The 20,660-nt window shown below is 43.3% G+C and overlaps 1 protein-coding gene across 2 annotated transcripts in view; it reads left to right on the top strand.

The window, feature by feature from the left end:
• Positions 1–18,487, top strand: part of LOC140409570 (phosducin-like protein 2) — a 47,060-nt gene extending 28,573 nt beyond the window's left edge. For both annotated transcript variants that reach the window (XM_072497941.1, XM_072497942.1), the window contains 2 exons: positions 15,212–15,417; positions 18,286–18,487. In XM_072497941.1, the coding sequence (XP_072354042.1) occupies positions 15,212–15,417; positions 18,286–18,470 (391 nt within the window). In that variant the 3' untranslated portion in view covers positions 18,471–18,487. The remainder of the gene's footprint in view (positions 1–15,211; positions 15,418–18,285) is intronic.
• The last annotated feature ends 2,173 nt before the right edge of the window (positions 18,488–20,660 follow it).

Raw genomic sequence — 20,660 nt, 5'->3', positions numbered from 1 at the left:
TATTTGACGTTTCACTAAGAGGTCTGGAGGTTTGTATGGTTGAACATAAACTGTTTATTGGTAACTTATAACCATGTATATCTCCAAGATACAGCCTTGCATCTGTGCTGTCTCCATGCTGGCTTCTTCCAGACTCTACAACACAGTCCACTATCATGTGACTCTCTACAACATTATGTTTCCCCAGTTCCACATTAACCCCGTGCCATGTCAAATACCTTATACTACATCTTTCCCCAAGTCCTTACACAAATATATTTGCAATATAATCTTCTTTACTTCCATGCTACCCCTCCAACTGCGCCGCCCCCCCCTCCCCCACCTGCCCATCCCCCATCCACCACCATCTCAAATCCATGACTTTATAAATTCAGGTGGAGGCTTGTCAATTTTTCCAGATATCATTCAGAAATTTTTAGAGGAATTGTAGTCTCAGTTGCTTTGGATTTGGCATTGTAATTGTTGTACCCTGTGCGTTCGGAACTTAGCTGTTAACATTTGATTCACTTTTTGAGCTCCTTAAGTTGCATTACTCTTTATTGACAACCCGCCTATTTTATTTGGACACCACAGGCTGTATTTTATGTGCAGCTGCCGGACGTGATTTGGGCAAGGGGATATGGAAAATATGTTGGGTGCCTGTAGGAACCCATGTTTTACCTTCTAATAAGACTCGATTGTCTGGTTGATTGGAAGTGTCGAAAATGCAACTTTATTACACTTGTATACAAACTAAATCAAAACTTAGAAACAAAATATCAAACTATACATGGGTTGGTCAAATACATGGCAAAGGAAACCATTAAACGTAAAAGCATAAAGAAATCACTTTTAAAATAAACAAATAGGATGATTCAAGAATTCAGGAAGTCAGGAACTCAGGTGGCCGACCTCGGCCACGAGTTCTTACTTTAAGGGAATCCTTATCAATGGTTTAATCCCTCATTTACTCTCTTTGGTTTCTAATTCTCAGCTGAGACCTCCTAATTTGTTCAAATAGATGTCTGTTACGTAGAGGATGATTTATTAATCAAACATTAGCCATTACTTAAAATTGACTAGCGTCCATCAGGATTAATTCAGTGTCTACGTGTGCATCATGAGAATAGGTTTCTCACGCCACTGCTGGCCATAGACCAACTAATTAGTTGATACATTATTTTTGCTAAATGCACTGAAATACAATAGTCTATTCATTATATGAAACATTTTTCAAAACAACGTCGAAGTTTCTACAGACAAGACACTAGAGTTCAACAGTTAATTAATTATCTGAAACAATGACTGACCTTTCACAGTCATGGCATTTTGAATAATTTTACTCTTTAGATATGCATTCAATTAGAACCTAAAAACATGAATAAATCAATGAATCAATAATCTATCAGTGCCCACCCCACAACCTTCCCAATCCCTGCCAATATCACCTCCATAATATGTCTGTTGGTCAGGTGCCCACCATATTTAAATGTAATGAAGGGTCAAATAAGCTTGGTCTCAATAATGCACTACCAATGTCATAAACCATTTGGTGTGGACAGCCTAATATTTTAACAAAATTCGATCCTCAGGAGCTGCCCTTTGCCAATTAAGGGGTCACTCCCCTAAGATCTAATCCCCTCTCCTTCCTACCTGTTTGCATCCTTAAAATGCACCTCTTCCCTTCCCTGGCCTGCCAAACCCTCCCTGTCCAAGATCCCGGGCTTACCTGCTCCGGAAATCCATAGATTTCCTTCCTTTTCCTGCAGTCCTGGCAGGGCCACTGACATATATTTGGTGCTGTTGCGACTGATGGAGCTGCTGGTCAATCTGGTTGGCTGGCAGCTCCAGAGGTCAGGAACTCTTTTCCAGTGAGGGGCGTAAGTTTATTTAGCCCATCCACAGCATTTTCCGGGCGTGGGGCGGGCTGGCATGGAGCATACCAACTCCATACCAACGTCTGTTTCCAGTGGTGCTAGCTGTCCATTCCCCCTGATTATTCAGCCCCATGGGTGTCTCCCGTTCCTTCTGAAGGGAGTGTTCACTCCATTCATTCCTAGACTAAACTCAGATTTTCTTTTTCCATGGAATCTGCCATATTCTTGCTGGAAGTTAATGTTTCAAAATGGACCCTTCATTTCCACTTGTTTCGCAATCATAGCCAAATATTTGTTTACTTTCGTTTCCCAATTCATTTTCAGCGCCTACTATGGTGAGATCAATTGTCTTTGTTTCAGAGTTATCCATGAAACCCTCATACAAGCTTAACAACTTTAGCTCAACATTCAATTGTTTGGAATTTTTCTTTCATGGTCACTGACTACTCCTTATACTAATGCAAATCACTCTTCAGTCGTCAAACTGTTTTGTAGAATATCTGCATTTGATATCTGGATTTGCTCTTCCATATCGTGTATCTCAACCTCCATGTTGTTCAGGTTGTCCGAGCTCAAGAAGTTTTGTTTGTTAATTCTGCTTTCAAACAACTGTTCTGACGAATCAGCAATTATTTCTCTTGTTCCAGGCATTTTGAACAATGCTTACTCGCGACTTCTGATGCTTGACGCTCATCAGGTTTTAATTGAAGATCTTTGTTGGATTAATGTCTATAAATTTGTCTTTCAAGTGTTCCACTTCCTGTAAACAACATTCCAGTGATCCCATCAGTTCTCGCCTTTCCTTTACAAACTCAACTTTTGTATATTAAAGTTTATTCTCCACGCTGATCAGGTTTTTTTCCCGCAGAAAATCATTCCTGTACGCTATCCTTCAAGCTCATTTCAAGAACAAAAAACATTACAGCACAGGAACAGGCCCTTCGGCCCACCAAGCCTGCTCCAGGATCCCAGGTTTGATTCCCGGTTGGGTTACTGCATGTGCGGAATCTGCACATTCGCCCCATTTCTGTGTGGGTTTCCTCCGGATGCTCTGGTTTCCTCCCACAAGTCCTGAAAGACGCGCTTGTTAGGTGAATTGGACATTCTGAATTCTTACTCAGTGTACCCGAACAGGTGCCGTAGTGTGGCGGCTAGGGGATTTTCACAGCAACTTCATTGCAGTGTTAATGTAAGCCTACTTGTGACACTAATGAATATTATTATTATTATATCTACTACTTAATGTCCAAACAATCTGTATCCCTCCATTCATGTGTCTATCAAGATACATCTTAAATTTTGCTATCATACTTGCCTCCACCATCTCCACTGGCAACGCATTCCAGGCACCCACCACTCTCTGAGTGAAAAGCTTTCCTCGCACATCTCCCCTAAACTTTCCCCCTCTCACCTTGAACCTGTGCCGCCTTGAAATTGAGTTTTCCACCCTGGGAAAAAGCTTCTGACTAGTCACCCTGTCTATACCTCTTGTAATTTTGTGGACCTCATTCAGGTCTCCCCTCAGCCTCTATCTTTCCAATGAAAACAATCCACACTTATTCAACCTCTCCTCATAGCTAGCAGCCTCCAGATCAAGCAACATCCTGGTAAACCTTCTTTGCACTCTCTTCAAAACATCCACGATCTTCTGATAGTGTGGCGATCAGAACTGCATGCAATATTCCAAATGTGGCCTAACTAAAGTTTTATACAACTGTAACATGACCTGCCAAATCTTGTACTCAGTGTCCTAGCTGATGAAGGCAAGCATGCCTTCTTGATCACCTTTATCCATCTGCATTGCCACTTTCATGGAACGATGGACCTGAACACCCATATCCCTCTGTATGTCAATGCTCCTAAGGGTTCTGCCATTTACTGTATAATTCACACCTTTATTTGATCTTCCAAAATGCATCACCTCGTATTTGTCAGGACTGAACGCCATCTTCCATTTCACTGCCCAACTCTCCAATCTATCTATATTCTGCTGTATTCTGTGACAGTCCCCTTCACTATCCACCTATCTTAGTGTAATCTGCAAACTTGCTAATCAAACCTTCTACATTTTCCTCCAGATCAGTTATATATATTACAAACAGCAGTGGTCCCAGCACTGATCCCTGTGGATAATTGTTTCTGAGATCCTTCAAGCTCATTTGTGAAACATTCTACTTGCTCTTGCCATACTAGGTTCATAATATTCATCTCTTCACACCTGTCTTTGGAAATGTAATGTTTTTTCTAATTATTTTCCTCAGCTTTGTAGCCTCTGATGTGTTGGGTATGCCGGGTCTGCGAGGACTGAGTTTGCTGCAGCAGTGAGAGAGATAGGCTTCCAACCCTTGAAGAAATGCAACTTGATTTTATTGAACTCTTAACTATCATACTGTGGGTTCACACTATGCTGACTTGACTGGAGACCTGAGGCTAACCTGACCAGACTATCTTACTGCCACATGGTGTATGTTCTAGTTACTGCTCATGGGCTCTGACTGTCTCAGAGGCTGGATCCCAAGAGAGCGGGAAAACTAGTGCCCTCTGGCTTAATAGTGGTCGTGTCCTGTCTGGTGATTGGCTGCTGTGTTCTGTGTGTTCACTGGTCATCCTGTGTGTCAATCACTGCCTGTCTGTGCACCATCATATTCCTGTGTGTATATTATGACAGCCTCTCCCATATACCTCTTGGAATATAGAACATTGGTGAGTCTTCTCTGCCTACTGGTTCTTCTGTTCATTCAGAGTGCCATGAAATGAATTTAGCTTCACTTTGCGATTTTCCAAAGGAACAAGCTTTAACCTGAAGGATCTTTGTAACATGTGAAGGTCTTTTACCAGATTTTCCGTGTCTTTTTTAAAGTAAGGTTATTATTATATTTACTGTGATTTTACACTTCAGACAATAAAGCAATGAAGTTACAAAATAATACATCTCCATAAGTAAGGAGAGAGAAAACAAGAACGGCTTGACCTACATGAGTACAGAATGGAACAGGAGGGCGACATCACAACTTGTTCAATACAATTATTAGATAAAATTAGATTCCCATATCGCCCCACCAGAGCCAGAGGGAGAAACAAGCTAGGAGCATGAAAACATGACAAAATGGCAAGATGGTCCACACCCTTCCACGCCACACAAGCCCGCAATCATCACAAATATTCAGGATAAACTTCCCGCATCATGATAGGGCGCACACCGACGCACAGCATCTTGAATTCCTGAAGCACCAAAGGCACTAGCAACCTATCATGGCCTCCTTTTTCTGATTACCAGACTCATCTGCACCCATGCAGGAGCCAAGGATGGATTTTTCATACCCACCCTTGCAAAAACAAAATACAATACACGGAGACCTCAGATCCAATGGGAAGTACATACATAACACAACTAAACCCCAGAAACAAGCCCAGGGCAGAAACAAAATGATCCATATAACTTGCAGACTCGCTGGTAAGGGGCTCCCTGCCACCAACACTAGCACAAGCCTCAACATTGTTGACACCTAAAAAAGACAAAGATTCGACTGAGTGCGGGTCCTATAGGCTCATCTTCCAATCAAGTTAGTTTCAAAAATCATGGCAAAAACCCTGGCTAAGTGGCTGGAGAGTTGTGTGCCAGAGCTGGCCGCAGAGGACCAGACGGGCTTTGTCAAGGGCTGGCAGCTAACATTGAACATCAGGTGCCTGCTGAACGTGATAATGACCTCTTGCGAAGAGAGAACATCAGAAGTGATCATCTCCCTGGACGCGAAAAGGCCTTCGACAGAGTAGAGTGGACGTACCTCATAAAGTACTGGAACGGTTTGGACTTGGGCCAGCGTTCAGCTCCTGGGTAAAAGTACCGTACAACACCCCCATGCTGAGCGTACGAACTAACACCACCAGCTCAAAATACTTCCAGCTGCACAGAGGCACGAGGCAGGGTGCTCACTATCCCTGCTGCTGTTCCCTCTGGCAATTGAGCTACTAGCAACCACCCTCAGAACGACAAAGGGCTGGCGAGGTATCCAGAGGGGGGAAAGAGATCATAGAATTTCACTCTATCCGGATTACCTGCTCCTCTACATCTCAAACCCCCAAGAAAGCATGGGAGTGAAAGTTAAGTTCCTAAAGGAGTTTGGAGCCTTCTTGGGCTACAAACATAAGCTGAGCAAAAGTGACGTCTTCCCAGTGAACCTTCAAGGTGGAGGGACAGAGCTGGAGGGACTACCGTTTAAACAGCCCAAACCAAATTCCGCTACTGGGGTTCCAAATAGCCCATGACTGGACACGGATCCACAAATGGAACCTGCCGGATCCAGTGGAGGAAGTCAAAAGGGACCTGTAGAGGTGGTGACACTCCCACTCTCACTGGCGGAGCAAGTGCAGGCGAGTAAAATGTACTGCCCAGGTTCCCCTTCCGGTTCAGATCCCTCCCGATCTACATCCCCAAGGCCTTCTTCAACACACTAGACAAACTAATCATGGCATTTGTGTTGGGGGGGGGGGGCTTGAGGATCCAAAAAAGGGTCCTAACAAAGGAGAGGAAGAATGGGAAGCCTGGTCTCCCAAACTTACCACCACTGGGTATTGATGCGACCATCAATTCACTCGAGACAAGAGTAGAAATAAACTGTGGCTTTAATCAACTAGAACAGTGCCTGCCTGCGACTGATCCAATACTGAGAACTGCCTACAGGTCGACTGCTCTTTATACCGCCCTTCAAGGGGAGGAGCCACGGGCGGGGCCCATACGGGCCCCAACATGTTCCCCTGTGGATAATGCCATACAATGGCCCAAAGGTGGAGCCCACAAAGGCAACAGCAGAGCACAGATACAAATACAAGGGCAACAGCATAGCACAGATACAATGGTGGATTATTGGTATAGTACATTCACCACAGGTACCCACAGCAGAAAGAGTGAGGGGATGAGTGAAGGAACCAGGAGCAGAATGGGTGAGGATGGAGGAAAGTTTCTGCACAGGGACATCTCTCCGAGCCCTAGTCACAATCACACACACATCCCCTCCTACCAAGTACTCAAGAAGCCCTGTGGTGGTAGCCACACTCTGAATGTAGTATCAGATGAGACAGCACTTTGGCTTAACCGAAATGTCCACTATGGCTCCCATCTGTAACAACCGGAGATTTACGCCTGCAGCAATTGATGCTCCTTCAAAGGTTGGAGACAGGACGAGGAGACACTGGCTGGTAGAGACATGCATGCAGATGACAGAATAGCGATGCTGGAGGAACTCAGGGAGAGGTTCTAACTACCAAAAGGAAATTAACTGAGACAAATACAGCTCCAAAACGCCCTCCACAGGGAAACGACGACATACCCACAGAGACCAGGACATTCGCTAGTTGAGGAACTGTTGGACGCGAGTGACCTAGGGAACTCTGGGGACCTGCAAAAAGCCTCTCATGTACCTTCACAGCTCTTCTAAAGGTATCCTGCTGTCCCTCGGAGTGATCTCTAATGATCCGCACCGCAGAGCCAAAATTATCAGACAAGACAGCATCTTTGATGGTAGCCATCATCCTGATGCGCACGGCACTGCCAAGGTGAGTCCACTCAGCAGCAACTGCACCACTATAAACTGGGCCCCACCCCAACCCACTCTGACTACCATGCAGTATTTTACATTTTATCTTGGTTCTTTCTCGTGAAAAAAAATAATCAGGAATTTCTAGGGACATAGCGCAAGCCATGTAGCCCCCAAAAAAGCAAGTATGAAATGTGCACAAAGATGAAATGAGGAATTAAAAGTTGAGCAGAGCCGGAACTCGTGAAAACACAACCACTCCCAGGCTCACATAATGTGTGCCCAGGTTTTCCTTTTCTTTGTGACACTAAATTGCTTTGTCTTGAGATATCTGGTAATTTAACAGTCTCCTCAAGTTTTTTCTGCTATTCCTTTCATTCTGCTGTTCAAGACAATATCCATATCTTCATGCTGCTGAAGGGTTAGCTACTCCATTTTCATTTGATCTTGAAGGGCGATTCTTTCAATTTTTCTTGTTGATCATTGCCACCTCATGCTGCACTTCAGAGCATTGTTTTGTTACTACTGTTAGTTCCAATGTAGCTTTTTCTGAATTAGTATTAAACTTCTTTTTAACTCCTCACCTTTTTCTAGGACTACATATTGATTCTTCAAAGAGTCTTTCAAAGCTGCAACGTCCTTGAGTGCATTTTCTGCCTGCTGTTGTGCATGACTATATTTCTAGTGGAGTTTTCTCAACTCCTGCTTTACTTTGCCAATAATGAAATTTAGAGTTGTTATTTCCTCCTGGTACCTTTGCGATGCCTCAGAAATTTGTTTGATCATATGATAATAATCTTTATTATTGTCACAAATAGGCTTACATTAACACTGCAATGAAGTTACTGTGCAAATCCCGTAGTCACCACACCCCAGCGCCTGTTTGGGTACACAGAGGGAGAATTCAGAATGTCCAATTCACCTAATAGCATGGGCGAGATTCTCCGACACCCCGCCGGGTCGGAGAATCGGCGGGGGCTGGCGTGAATCCCGCCCCCGCCGGTTGCCGAATTCTCCGGCACCGGAGATTCGGCGGGGGCGGGAATCGCGCCGCGCCGGTTGGCGGCCCCCCCACGATTCTCCGGCCCGGATGGGCCGAAGTCCCGCTGCTAGAATGCCTGTCCCACCGGCGTGGATTAAACCACCTCTCTTACCGGCGGGACAAGGCGGCGCGAGCGGGCTCCGGGGTCCTGGGGGGGTGTGCGGGGCGATCTGGCCCCGGGGGATGCCCCCACGGTGGCCTGGCCCGCGATCGGGGCACACCGATTCGCGGGCGGGCCTGTGCCGTGGGTGCACTCTTTTCCTTCTGCCTTCGCCACGGTCTCCACCATGGCGGAGGCGGAAGAGACTCCCTCCACAGCGCATGCGCGAGGATGCCGTGAGCGGCCGCTAAAGCTCCCGTGCCTGCGCCGCCCGGCAATGTCATATCCGCGCCAGCTGGCGGGGCACCAAAGGCCTTTTCCGCCAGCTGGCGGGGCGGAAATCAGTCCGGCGCGGGCCTAGCCCCTCAAGGTTAGGGCTCGGCCCCCCCAAGATGCGGAGGATTCCGCACCTTTGGGGCGGCGCGATGCCGGACTGATTTGCACCGTTTTTGGCGCCGGTCGGCGGACATCGCGCCGATACCGGAGAATTTCGCCCATGTCTTTCGGAACTTGTGGGAGAAAACCGGAGGAAACCCACGCAGACACGGAGAGAACGTGCAGATTCCTCCCAGATAGTGGCCCAAGCCGAGAATCGAACCTGAGACCCTGGCTACCCACTGCGCTACCGTGCTGCCCCATCTCAAACTGTTTGGTTCAATGAACACTTTAATATATCATGCTTTTTCAAAGGTACTCAGCTTTAATTTTGTATTTCAGATCTTCCAATTCATTTTTGATGCAAACATTTTCAAACCTTCTTTCATTTTTCTTTTGCTGGGTTCGTATATTTTGGCTTTTGTTTAAATTGTTTTGCCTCTTTGGAACCCTCATGTTGTTTGCTCGAGTATGCCTTCTACCCTTTTGTAGTTTTACTGCAGGATTTCTGTCGCTCTTTTTAAGCTCTGTATGCTTAACAACTTGAAGATTAAAATATTTGTTAAAAGCTTAAAATGTTTCCCTAAAGCTGATTGAGGTTTCATCAGTGTCTTGCATTAGGATTACTTATTCTGCAAATCCATCAAACAAGTAGAAAAGTGTATTGGTGTGTACTTTTCTGATTTCTGACTTAATCCTGACATACTCTGTCAACTAGAAATTCTCTTCTCCAAGATGCCCAATTCTGGGTCTGGTTTGGCCTTTGTCTTTGCCTAAATTGGTCTGGTATTTTTAATTTACTATCCAAGGCCATTTTTCGTAACAGGAGAATACCTCTTTACATTTTTTTCTTCAAAGGTGGCTCTGCGGTAAGCATCATTTTTTTCCCCCTGCACTGACCAGGTTTCGGTGGGCTCCCTTTGTGGTAATGGAGACATTTTTTAAAAGACGTATCTTCTCCGCAGGAAACTTTTGAAACAAGAATCCTAGTTTAGCACACTGGGCTAAATTGCTGGCTTTGAAAGCAGACCAAGGCAGGCCAGCAGCACGGTTCAAATCCTGTACCAGTGTCCCCGAACAGGCCCGGAATGTGGCGACCAGGGGCTTTTCACAGTAACTTCATTTGAAGCCTACTTGTGACAATAAGCAATTTTCATTTCATTTTTAAATCACAAAAAATATACTGGAAGCCAATTTTTAACCTCTGCCTTCAATTTTAAAACTAAAAGAAATCTATGCCTTAGCCAAAATGGAGCTGGAACACTGATTCTAGAAGTCCCAGCCTCAAATTCCACATCAACAATTTTTCTTCATTGGGGGGGGGGGGTGAATCGGGGCAGGCTGTAGCTCGCAAGTGGTTTAGAGAGACAGCTGCACATGTAAAAGTGCAAAAGACTTCAAACAGATGCAAATTTTAACCAGGATTTCCAAATCATGACTCATAGGCTTTAGACATTTGAGGAAACGTCGAAAGTTATTGAAGTTATTTGGAAAGATACTACCCTTTTGGAGAATTAAGGACCCTTTAGACAGATAAGATACCTCTTTGGGAAAGATAAGGTGCCCTTTTGATTTTTTCCGAATAGACATGAATGTGTGAAATAAGTGAATAAGCTGAGTGGAACTGTCACACTCCAAATCCCAAGCCTTCTGGTTGCACTTGCAATTTCACTGGCTGTCAGTTGACATCATTCTAGGGTCATCAATATAGGATTAGTGCTGCATGACTGATTTGACAACCTATCGTTATACAGAGGGTGGCTTGTAAATCTGCAGTTTGATTGACAGTTTCAAGTCTCTGATGTGAGGCTATGAATACAAATGTTTGTTTTCAAAAGACATTAAGTACTTGGATGAAATGTGTGTTTTATAAGCGATTAAGGGCTTGAAGAAATTTAAAATGCATTGAATGGATATTTATGAAATGTTACTGTATATTTTAAAACAGTGAAATCTGGCACTTAGCAGTTTATTTATTTCATGGGTAATGGATGAGTTGAAATCGATGATGTAAGGGGAAAGAGCGGTGGTTTGGGGTCATGGGTTGAAATGAAGTGGCAACGTTGGCATAGCAGCTATAAAGGGTGAATGGATGGTCATGGGTTGGCGCGGTTTTCATTAAGCTGGCATAAGGGCTAGAAAGAGTCTTAAGGATGGGTAGATGGGCATATGTTGACATGGAGTCTTTGAGGATCCATGGGGTGGATAGAGGACATAGGTTGGCATGGAGGGTATTGGGAGCCATGCGGTGTTTGTGAGGGTGAGGGCGTTTTTTGTTTTATTGTTTTTGCTGTAACTGGGATGAGGTCCCAGAGCACAATGAAGAGCATTTAAGCAGCCCACCACAGCTCCTGGTGGACCCTGTGGCTGCCTCCGCACTGTTTCTGGGGTAGGCAGGTCCAAAATCCATTAACACCTAGAACGAAAATCCAAAGATCCAGGGCACTTTCTCCTATGTCAAGTTTGTGGAATTGGGACTGTTCCTGACTCTGCGCTCCCGAGTGAAATTTTGGCTCATAGTGAAAACAATGCCATATTTTTGTGGCTGTGTAATCTTGTGGCCTGACTGCTCACAGACCATCAGAGTTTAAAACGTTCAGATTTTGATGAAAAGGTAATGACCTGTGAACATGCCATTTTTAATCTTCAAGATACCCACAATTTATGGCAAGGAAGGAATCCTCTAGGTTACTAATCGATTTACACTGTCTCAATGTTAGCTTTGCAAACCAGCATCACATCCATAACTTTCCCATGCTTTACATAAAGTTGCCACATTTAAGGCAGCACGGTGGCACAATGAGTAGCACTGCTGCCTCACGGCGCCGAGGTCCCAGGTTCAATCCTGGCTCTGGGTCACTGGCTGTGTGGAGTTTGCACATTCTCCCTGTGCAAAGATGTGCATGTTCGGTGGTTTGGCCATTCTAAATTCCCTCTTAATTGGAAAAAATGAATTGGATACTCTAAATTTTTTTTAATAATAAATAAAGTTGCCACATTTGTGTACTAATTATCCATTAAACTTGCCACAGAAAGTTAAGTGCCCTTTTAACAACGTGGTAATGATCAATCACTGTCAATCAACTCTCTTGCCCAGAAAGTCAACAAAATGTGTGGCATCATTCCTTCAGGTGTAAATGGTTGATAAAGATTTCAGAAAATTGAAATTTAAAACTTTTTTCTTACTTTTCGTTTCTATCTCTGTTCTTTCTCTCAGTCAAATCTTTCTTTCCTCCTCTAGATTTTCTACACCTGATTTGAAATCCCTCTTATTCAACCTTTCTTAATCCTTCTCTTTTTATTTCTCAATCCTTAAATCTCACTGTTAAATACCATTTGCCCCACTGTTCACCAAGGTCCCAATGCTCTAATAGAAAAGAAAACGACTGATAATCTGAAATAAAAACAGAAAATTCAGGAAATACTGAGCAGGTCAAACAGCAGCTGTAGAAATACAGGTTTAATACTGAATTCTGCTGAGTATTTCCAGCATTTTCTCTTGATATCCCAGATGCTCTGCTACCCTCACTACACAGTTATCAGCTCACACTTCCAGCAAATTTGTGGGAAAAGATGTTTTGACCTGAAATTTGCAGGAACAAGTCAAAGTAATAACATAAGGTACAATATCTTGCAGGAGCAAATTCTGGGCCAGTATGTCTGAGATTATAAACAAGGTTACTAATTTACAATTTTTACAGAAAAATAAATGGAATCATGAAAATAAATCTCACAATACCAGTAAAATTATCTAAATCCTCTGTAATTAAAAAGGAATTTGGTTTATTTAGTCGCCAAAAACCTAATTGTAAATAGATAGAAATGTTGAATATGATTCACAAAATACTGATAAAAACCCTAGGATCCCATCTAATAAAAACTGAAGTTCAAATTTATTGGTAGCAATTTCAACTTTGCTATCTGGGCAGTAATGTGACAGACCTAATTATCTGCTCATAGTAGAACATTCCCGTTTTTCATTTCAATTATTTCAATAATAGTTTTACAGTGATCTTAACATTAAATATGGTTAACATTGGATTATTGTCATATGCTTAATTAAGCCCATATAACCTGAAATAACATTCTATGTTCTGTGTTTCTTTTAATTGAGCTCTCTTTTCTTTTTTTAAACAGTCCCCTATGAATGTTATTTTTTCATGTTATTGGATTTATTTCAATCTGCAAACTTGACGACTGTATTGAACTTTTCTGCTTAGAACGCCATCTTGTGGTTAGGCTATTCTCAGGTGCCAAGAATCTGAACGCTGGTCACCAACCTGAGGACAACACTGACTAACCTAAATTTGAAAGACAAAAGTAACCACAGAACAGTTACAGTGTAGATGGAGGCTATTCAGTCTTTTTGTCTGTGCTAGCTCTCTGAAGGAACAAGCACAGTGTCACTCCCCCATCTTTTCCGCACAGCCCTGCTCATTCCTGCTCTTCAAATAATACCGTAGAACATAGTTGGGTGTAAATCAGTTTCACATTCTTCCGGCCCACTCCAGCTGGGGTGATCAGCACCTCGCCCAGAAAGGGCAAGAAACTGATCACAATTCATTTGCATCCATTTTAATCTCATCAGCTAGATTAAATTTGAAGGCAGTGGCCTCCCGGTATTCACCACCACTCCCGTGCGCCCCCCCCCCCCCCTCTCCAACAGTAATTCAGCAGGTGCAAATCACCACTGCTCCCTGAAAGTGGGGCCCAGGCGCCAGGGAGACTGAAGGGGAGCAATGGGGCGAGTACCCTCGCTACACGTACCTCCAGGGTGCCAATGCGAGGTTCGGGGGGGTTGTGGGCAGGGCTGCAGGGGCTCAGATCGGGGGTCTTTCTCAGGATGGGGGTCGTGTGTCAAGTTTTTCCTCTGTAGCCTTGAAGACCTTTAAATTATCTGTCAGCGTGTCAATTTCAATGATCTATCAGGTGATGGTAAAAGTCTTTCCTCTGTAGTTTCAAACCTTTGCTGTCTCTCCCAGCATGTTAACATCAATGATCTGTCAGGTGAAGGTAAACATCTTCCCTTTGATGTGATTTTCTTCATGTCCAATTTCATTCCCTTTTAACCTTTCCAAGCCTCTAGGCTTGCTGGGCATCCTAAAAACCTTGAACTGCATTGTTTACAGTAAATTTCATGGTCTTTTACAAGCCTTTTGGTTGACAGGTCCAGGCTATTTCAAAGGATGGTCACTTTGTTTTTATAGCTCTTCACGTTCCATTTGAACTCTGAAGTGTTTCCTCGAAAGGTCAGGTATTGTTTCTAACCGAGTTTTTAAAATAGGCTGTTTATTGTTCTGAATCGCTTCCTAGAAAGACCAAATGGTCTGTCTGATTTCTGCCCATGGCACCCTGGCAGTGCCAAGTTGCCACTGCCAGGGTGCTGGGGGCAGTGCCAGGTTGACACTGCCAAGGGCAAGGCCTGGAGTGTCTGAGGGAGGAGCCTGAAGTGGGAGGAGCCTGAATGGTGAGCCTCTGGTGAAGAGGCTTGTAAAGGATGTCGCTCACTTGGGTAGCAGCCCAGGGGTGGTGGGGGGAGGGGGGCATGCCAGCTGTTGAGGGCGAGGCCTTGCCAGCGATTGAGGGAAGGGCTGTAGTGTTATTCTGAGATCGAGGTGCCCATTTTAAAGGACGCCCCATTCTCTGAGGATCTGGCCTTAACATCTTCCGGCTAATTTCCCGGCTCCAAAAATAGCAAACTCATTAGGGATGTGGCCAAGAGAATGACGAGGTAGGCTTTGAAGTAGTATTTGAAAATGGGGATGAGATGGAGGAATGGAGTGGTTTAGGAAGGAGGTTTCAGAGTGTAGCTCCAAGGTTATTGAAGTCTCTGACACATATTGTTGGCACAGAGGGTGCACAGACACGCTGGCACATGTAGCTTGGGGAGGATAAGTAGATGTGTGCGAAAGACATAATGGAACAAAATATTTTCTAAATGTTTAGAGGAAGCAAAGGTATGTCATTTTAAATATAACTCCTTTAAACTACTCTTTTGTTATTGTGGTAATATGCATTACTTGGTACATACTGGCAATATTTTAAGGAAAATTCTAATTAATTTTAAGCACTTTTGTTTTACCATAAGAATTGCAAACGTTTGAGGGAGTGAATTTCCATAGGGTTTCTCTCCATTGTCTTTCCCATTTCTACAATTTTCCCAGTCCTTCCACTGACGTTATGAGGGACGAGCCGTAGAGCTCCCCTGGAGATTTACTCCCATTGTTTAGCTCTGTTTACATACATTTTCAAAAGTTAAGACAAACTGAATTAGAAAATTTGTTTCGTTTTCTTACTACTACAGCATACCAATGTGCATGTTGATCAATCATCAGTTGAGCCAACTAGCTAAAAAGTATCCAGAAACAAAATTCATGAAGGCAATTGCAAACATTTGCATTCCTAACTATCCAGACAAATATTTGCCAACAATCTTTGTGTATTTTGAGGGCCAAATGAAGGCCAGGTTCATTGGATTAGAGTGTGGAACTCCTGATCTGAAATTAGAAGGTAAAATATTCAAAGTACTAGCAATAGCTGCAATATTTTGGCATTGGTATTATTGATTAAATATGATAAAACAGTATATATTTTCTCACATACTCCCCTTCTTTAAAAGCGCTGACTCCTTGTGGAGATATTGACATTGGTTGACATCCAGTATGTCAGCTGAGTGGCCATTAGCGATTCTCTGAGTAGAAATTTCTGAATGAAGGTAATTTTTGGAGGCTTTCTTGTGTTATGCAAGCCCCTATTTGTAGCCACAAGAAACAATTAGCCCAGGGAATACCATTATGGTGACCAAATGAAAATAGCATAGTTCACAGCATTTTCATGTCAACCATATCAGAACGGTTTATTGGAGATATCACTTGTGCCCTTAAATGGGCATTAACTGTCCACTTGAGGGCCTCAATTGGCATGGGGTGGGAGTGCTGCCCATACTGAATTCCGGCCATGCCAGAATAGTTTCTTACATATCTCTCATTATACGGGAATAGCAGTGCTCAGCCATGACACCCACTGTTTAGTATTATAGTAATGTCTTTTGAATGGACCTTTCTTGACAACTCTTGATGTCTTCATGGTGGATGTTGCTAAAAATTTGCATAAAAGCTGCCAGATTGTCGTAAAATTCCAACTGGTTCCCAAATGTCCTTTAACTAAAGGAAGCCTATTGCCCCCACAAAGTCTGACTCACACATGACTTGAGTTCCAGAATGGGGTTGCTTCCTTGATCCCTTCAGCCTAACTGGGATGGACAATCAACACTATATTGCTAGTGCCAGCGATATTCTAAGAATAAATAAAAGTAAATTACGTCATTTATTATCTGAGGAGATTAATAATTGCAATGGGTGGAATTTAATGCCATCGCTCTCCTTGGTGAGTTTGGTGTGGGGGAGAGCATTCAATCAGGCAGGAAAGTGGCAACTGAGGACCCTGTGGGCAGCCTTCAAACCCTGTCAACAATTGAGGCTCTCAAGTGGAGAATTAATGCCCACTTAAGGGCCTCATCATACTGGTATTAATGAAGCAGAGGGCAGGGGACTTTCCATGTGGGGAGCTCGACAAGAAGATTCTGGTGTGTTTGCTTGCTAGCCCCTGGGGAGGGGAGGGAAGGAGGGGAAAACTACCCTGACGGGGATGGGGAACTTCCCTAGTGCAAAGGCACAGGGCCAGATTGAGGGAAGGAGAGGGGTCAATAAGGATCAACCCCCTGCCCTTACTGCTGACACACAAGACCCTCCCCCTCCTTGAAAATACCGTCCTGCCGTCAAAGATCTGTGCCTGGCTCTCTCCTCGATCCTAGGCCTCAAGGAGGTGGTCTAAGGGCAGAGGCTACCGCCTCTCAGTTGGTGCTGCTATTCAATAGAGCTACCGGTGGAACATTAACCTGAGGAAAGGCCACTGCTGGCCTGACAAGTGCCTCAGCAAGGTTTGATGCAGTGAGCTCTTCCTGGCTCTCCAGCTGCCAGGCGAACACCTTTTGCCTCCATTAAACCCCTTTTGCCCAGCATATTCAAGAGTTTAGTTCTTTTTTAACAAGTGTCCCAAATTTTTTTACCAAAACTTTCATTTTCATTGAAGACGGTTGAAATTGTTATTTTTAGTCAGAATAAAACAGAGGGGGACAAAACATGAGCTGGCGTATAGTTTGACGAAAAGGTCAGGTTTATGTATAACTGTTGTTCCAGCTGTTACACCGCACCTGTCAAAATGAAATAAAAACTATGCAATGATACCCCTTGGAGATAAGTGTCACTCACATCACCATCGTGGGGATAACAAACAGGATTTTGACAAATCTGTCGAGGTCCCGACATCAGCTCGAAGCACATGTCAGTAACATGCACGGCCAGCCAGCAGAACCTCCCCCTCAACTTAATGGGCGGCATCCCAGGGTCACCGTGCTGCTCAAGACATTTGTTACCCTGGCTGGGAGCTGGCAGCCGGACTTCAGCAGCAGTACTAGAAATGGTGTCCGCTGCTGGGACCTTGTAGGTGACAGCAGGTAAATCAAAGAAAATTTCAAACTGCTGTTGATGGAGGGTAAACCTTTGAGAAAACCACTGGGGTGTAGATGCTGCCTTCAGTGCTCACACCCCCCTTGTTTATTTAATAAACCACACCCCAAGTCTGCCGTTCAGCTGGTGACCTGGTAAAATTGCGCTTAATTGGGCCTTTGAATATTTAAATTTGCTTCCCGCTTGTTTGTGGCAGGAGAACTGTCCAAGCCCATTCCCACTGTTGCTGAAATTTCACAGAAGCGGGATATAGTTGGCGAGTCAATCCACCATGGCTCCCCATAGTTTTACTGGCCCCCCCCTCCTCCCTCCATCCCCTTTGCCACAGCCTTGTTCCCACCTCATGCTGGATGTAACATTCTCCTCCACATGTCCATCAACAAAACTATATTGCATTTTTGGTTCCAAAGTGAGAAAAACGGTCGCTTGGCATTGCACAATGCCCTTTGAGCCAGCTACTCAAAATGTTTGTACGTACATCCTGCTGATTCCAGTTGCTTGCGCTATTCTTTATGATATAACTATATTTTAGGCCAACAACAAACTAAAATACAAAACGCACTCTAGAGACTGGTTTAGCACACTGGGCTAAATCGCTGGCTTTTAAAGCAGACTAAGGCACGCCAGCAGCACGATTCAATTCCCGTACCAGCCTCCCCGAACAGGCGCCGGAATGTGGCGACTCGGGGCTTTTCACAGTAACTTCACTTGAAGCCTACTTGTGACAATAAGCGATGTTCATTCAAATTGTCAAATTGTGGTTTTGCTTTCCAATCACAAAGAGAACATTACAATAAATGGCTAATGTGCGAGTTAATGCAAAGCACTACTAATGTTCTTCTTGTTTCAGAGTTGGAATGGAAGCTCGCAAATTCAGGTGCAATAAAAACACAGTTAGAAGAAAATCCCAAGAAAAAGCTGGAGGATGTGATGGCATCATCAGTACGAGATTGTTCCGTTCATTATTCTAATAAAAATGACCAAAACAAACCTGATGTTGACAACAAATGTTACCAGCTGAACAGGATTGATTAAATATGATGCTTATAAAAGTGTTTTGTCTTTCATATCGATTTTGCCATTACTCCATCTAGTTCCATTGTTCAAGTGTTCGTTTTATTAAGTCTGATAGAGCATCTGAATGTAAATTTTTCCTAACTTTCTAACTGAGCTGAACTGATCAAGACTTGGAATCTGTTCACCATAGAGGAGAGTTGACTATATAACTCCTTCAAGTTTGTTCCATATTCATAAAGGCTGATCTTTACCTCAACTCTGTTTACAAGCCTTTGGTTCATATTGCTGATACTCTGACTTAATACATCTTGGTTTAACATCGCAACAGCATTCCCTCAGTACTGTGTTGGAACTTTCAGATAAGATTATATGTTCATGTCTCTGGAAAGACACTTGACACTTGAATAATTTAAATTATTATTATTACCCACAACCTTCTGGCTCAAGAGGCAAGAGTGCTACCATTGAGACACGGTTGATATCCATGTCTGATAGATTTACCATTCGGTTTCAGCAGCACTTTGCGATTACTGGAACTCAGTAGAAATGTAAGTTAAAACTTCTCAGGTGCAAATAGGAATTGTTTTATTTGTCTTCTATTGATTACAATTTGAAAGTCATTTAAAAGGTAATTCATAAACAATTTGAAGCTTTCAAAGAATCACAGAAATTATCTTCTTGCTTAGGCAAACAGCTCGCAATAACTTTAAAAGTCAAAGTCTGAAAATAAAATATGAATACAGGGAGGCAGTGAATAGTTCAGATCAAAGTATGGATAATTCATGAAAAAGAGAGAAAGAAAGAAATCCAGCTAATGATCCAACCCAGCTCCAGCTTGAACTCCCGCTTCAACTAACAAATGGCCGAACAAAACTTTTCAGCTATACTGTTTCATATCTGTCTTAAGTCATCTAATTACACCCCAATATAATCCTAATTGGTTTGGGTTAGACTCAAACACATCTGATTTGACGGCAAGCCGTCCACCTTTAATATGCAACATTAGTTCTAATTGTTTCGTATCTGCATTCTTGTGTATGCCACAGAATGCAATATTGTGCTGTTATCAAGGCCAGTTTGAACTGGTCTTTTGCTGACTTAGCTGTTATAACAATAGAGCCTTCATGTTACCTTGTCATGCCATGCTGTTGCTATGGATCCTGCCCTGTCCTTGGGCACTGTCTTGAAAATTTAATTCATTAATTCAGTTGAAGTGTTTGTTTTAATCTAGAAAAGTGAATTATGCTGTGTTATGCTGTTTTGGAAGCTGTTATGTTTTGAGATGACCTGAGGTTATGAGAGTGTTGAAATCCTTAATTCAAAATGGGTAAAACTGGGGCTTAATATTTATCCTAAATAACTATCCTCTACCTATTAAGTGTGACTTCTACAATGTCGCACTATGATCTTGATATTTAGGCCTGAATTTTCATACAGATAGAGAGGCTTTCCGACATAGCCAAAATGGCGGTGGAGATTCGAATTCCAAAATTACCATCCCCAAACCTCGCGTCCAACATTTTCGTTCATGGGGGGAAATAGAGGCGGATTGTAGTTTGCACATCGAAAATTCAGGCCTTGGTGCCCTCAGAAGATGTTGGTGTTGAGGTGGGCAAAATACTGCCTTGCCGTGTTTCCCACAGCACAAGAACAATTTTTTTCTAATGATTTCTAACACTTATGAATTAACAGAAGTTAGAATGATGGGGATTGCAATTTTTAGGTTTGGCCAATTAAAGCTTGATGAATAATGCAGTTGCTCCAATTGCAAATGATGGCGCTGGATATCAGTAGCGCATGTGTGAGAGCTGATCCTCTGCCTGCAGATCATGTCACAAAGAAGCAGCATATAGATAAGGAACAGGAGACAGTGAGGTCAGAGTCTTCAGAACCTTAGAGTGATTATGGGGAAAGAAGCTATTGCTGGAGAATCACCAGCTGCATTTAGTTAGGGATGGAATCATCTAAGGGCAGTTCCATGGAGCTGAATGACAGTCATTGGAGAAGGATGATCATATAGAACAACTTGGGGAAATTGGAGCAAGGCAAACGATCAGAGCATTGGGAGAAGGAGCAACAACACACTGGTAAAAGTCACATATGACTTTGATCAAAGATAATTTCAGTGAAGAGTGGAAGCTGGACTGAAGGAATTCAAACACAGCTGAATGTTACATGAACACACTACCACATCCTATTGAGTTGCAT

Source organism: Scyliorhinus torazame, chromosome 3 (assembly GCF_047496885.1).
Source record: "Scyliorhinus torazame isolate Kashiwa2021f chromosome 3, sScyTor2.1, whole genome shotgun sequence".
Lineage (NCBI taxonomy): Eukaryota > Metazoa > Chordata > Chondrichthyes > Carcharhiniformes > Scyliorhinidae > Scyliorhinus > Scyliorhinus torazame.
Note: the sequence above shows the minus strand (reverse complement) of the source record. Positions and strands in the feature narration are given on the sequence as shown.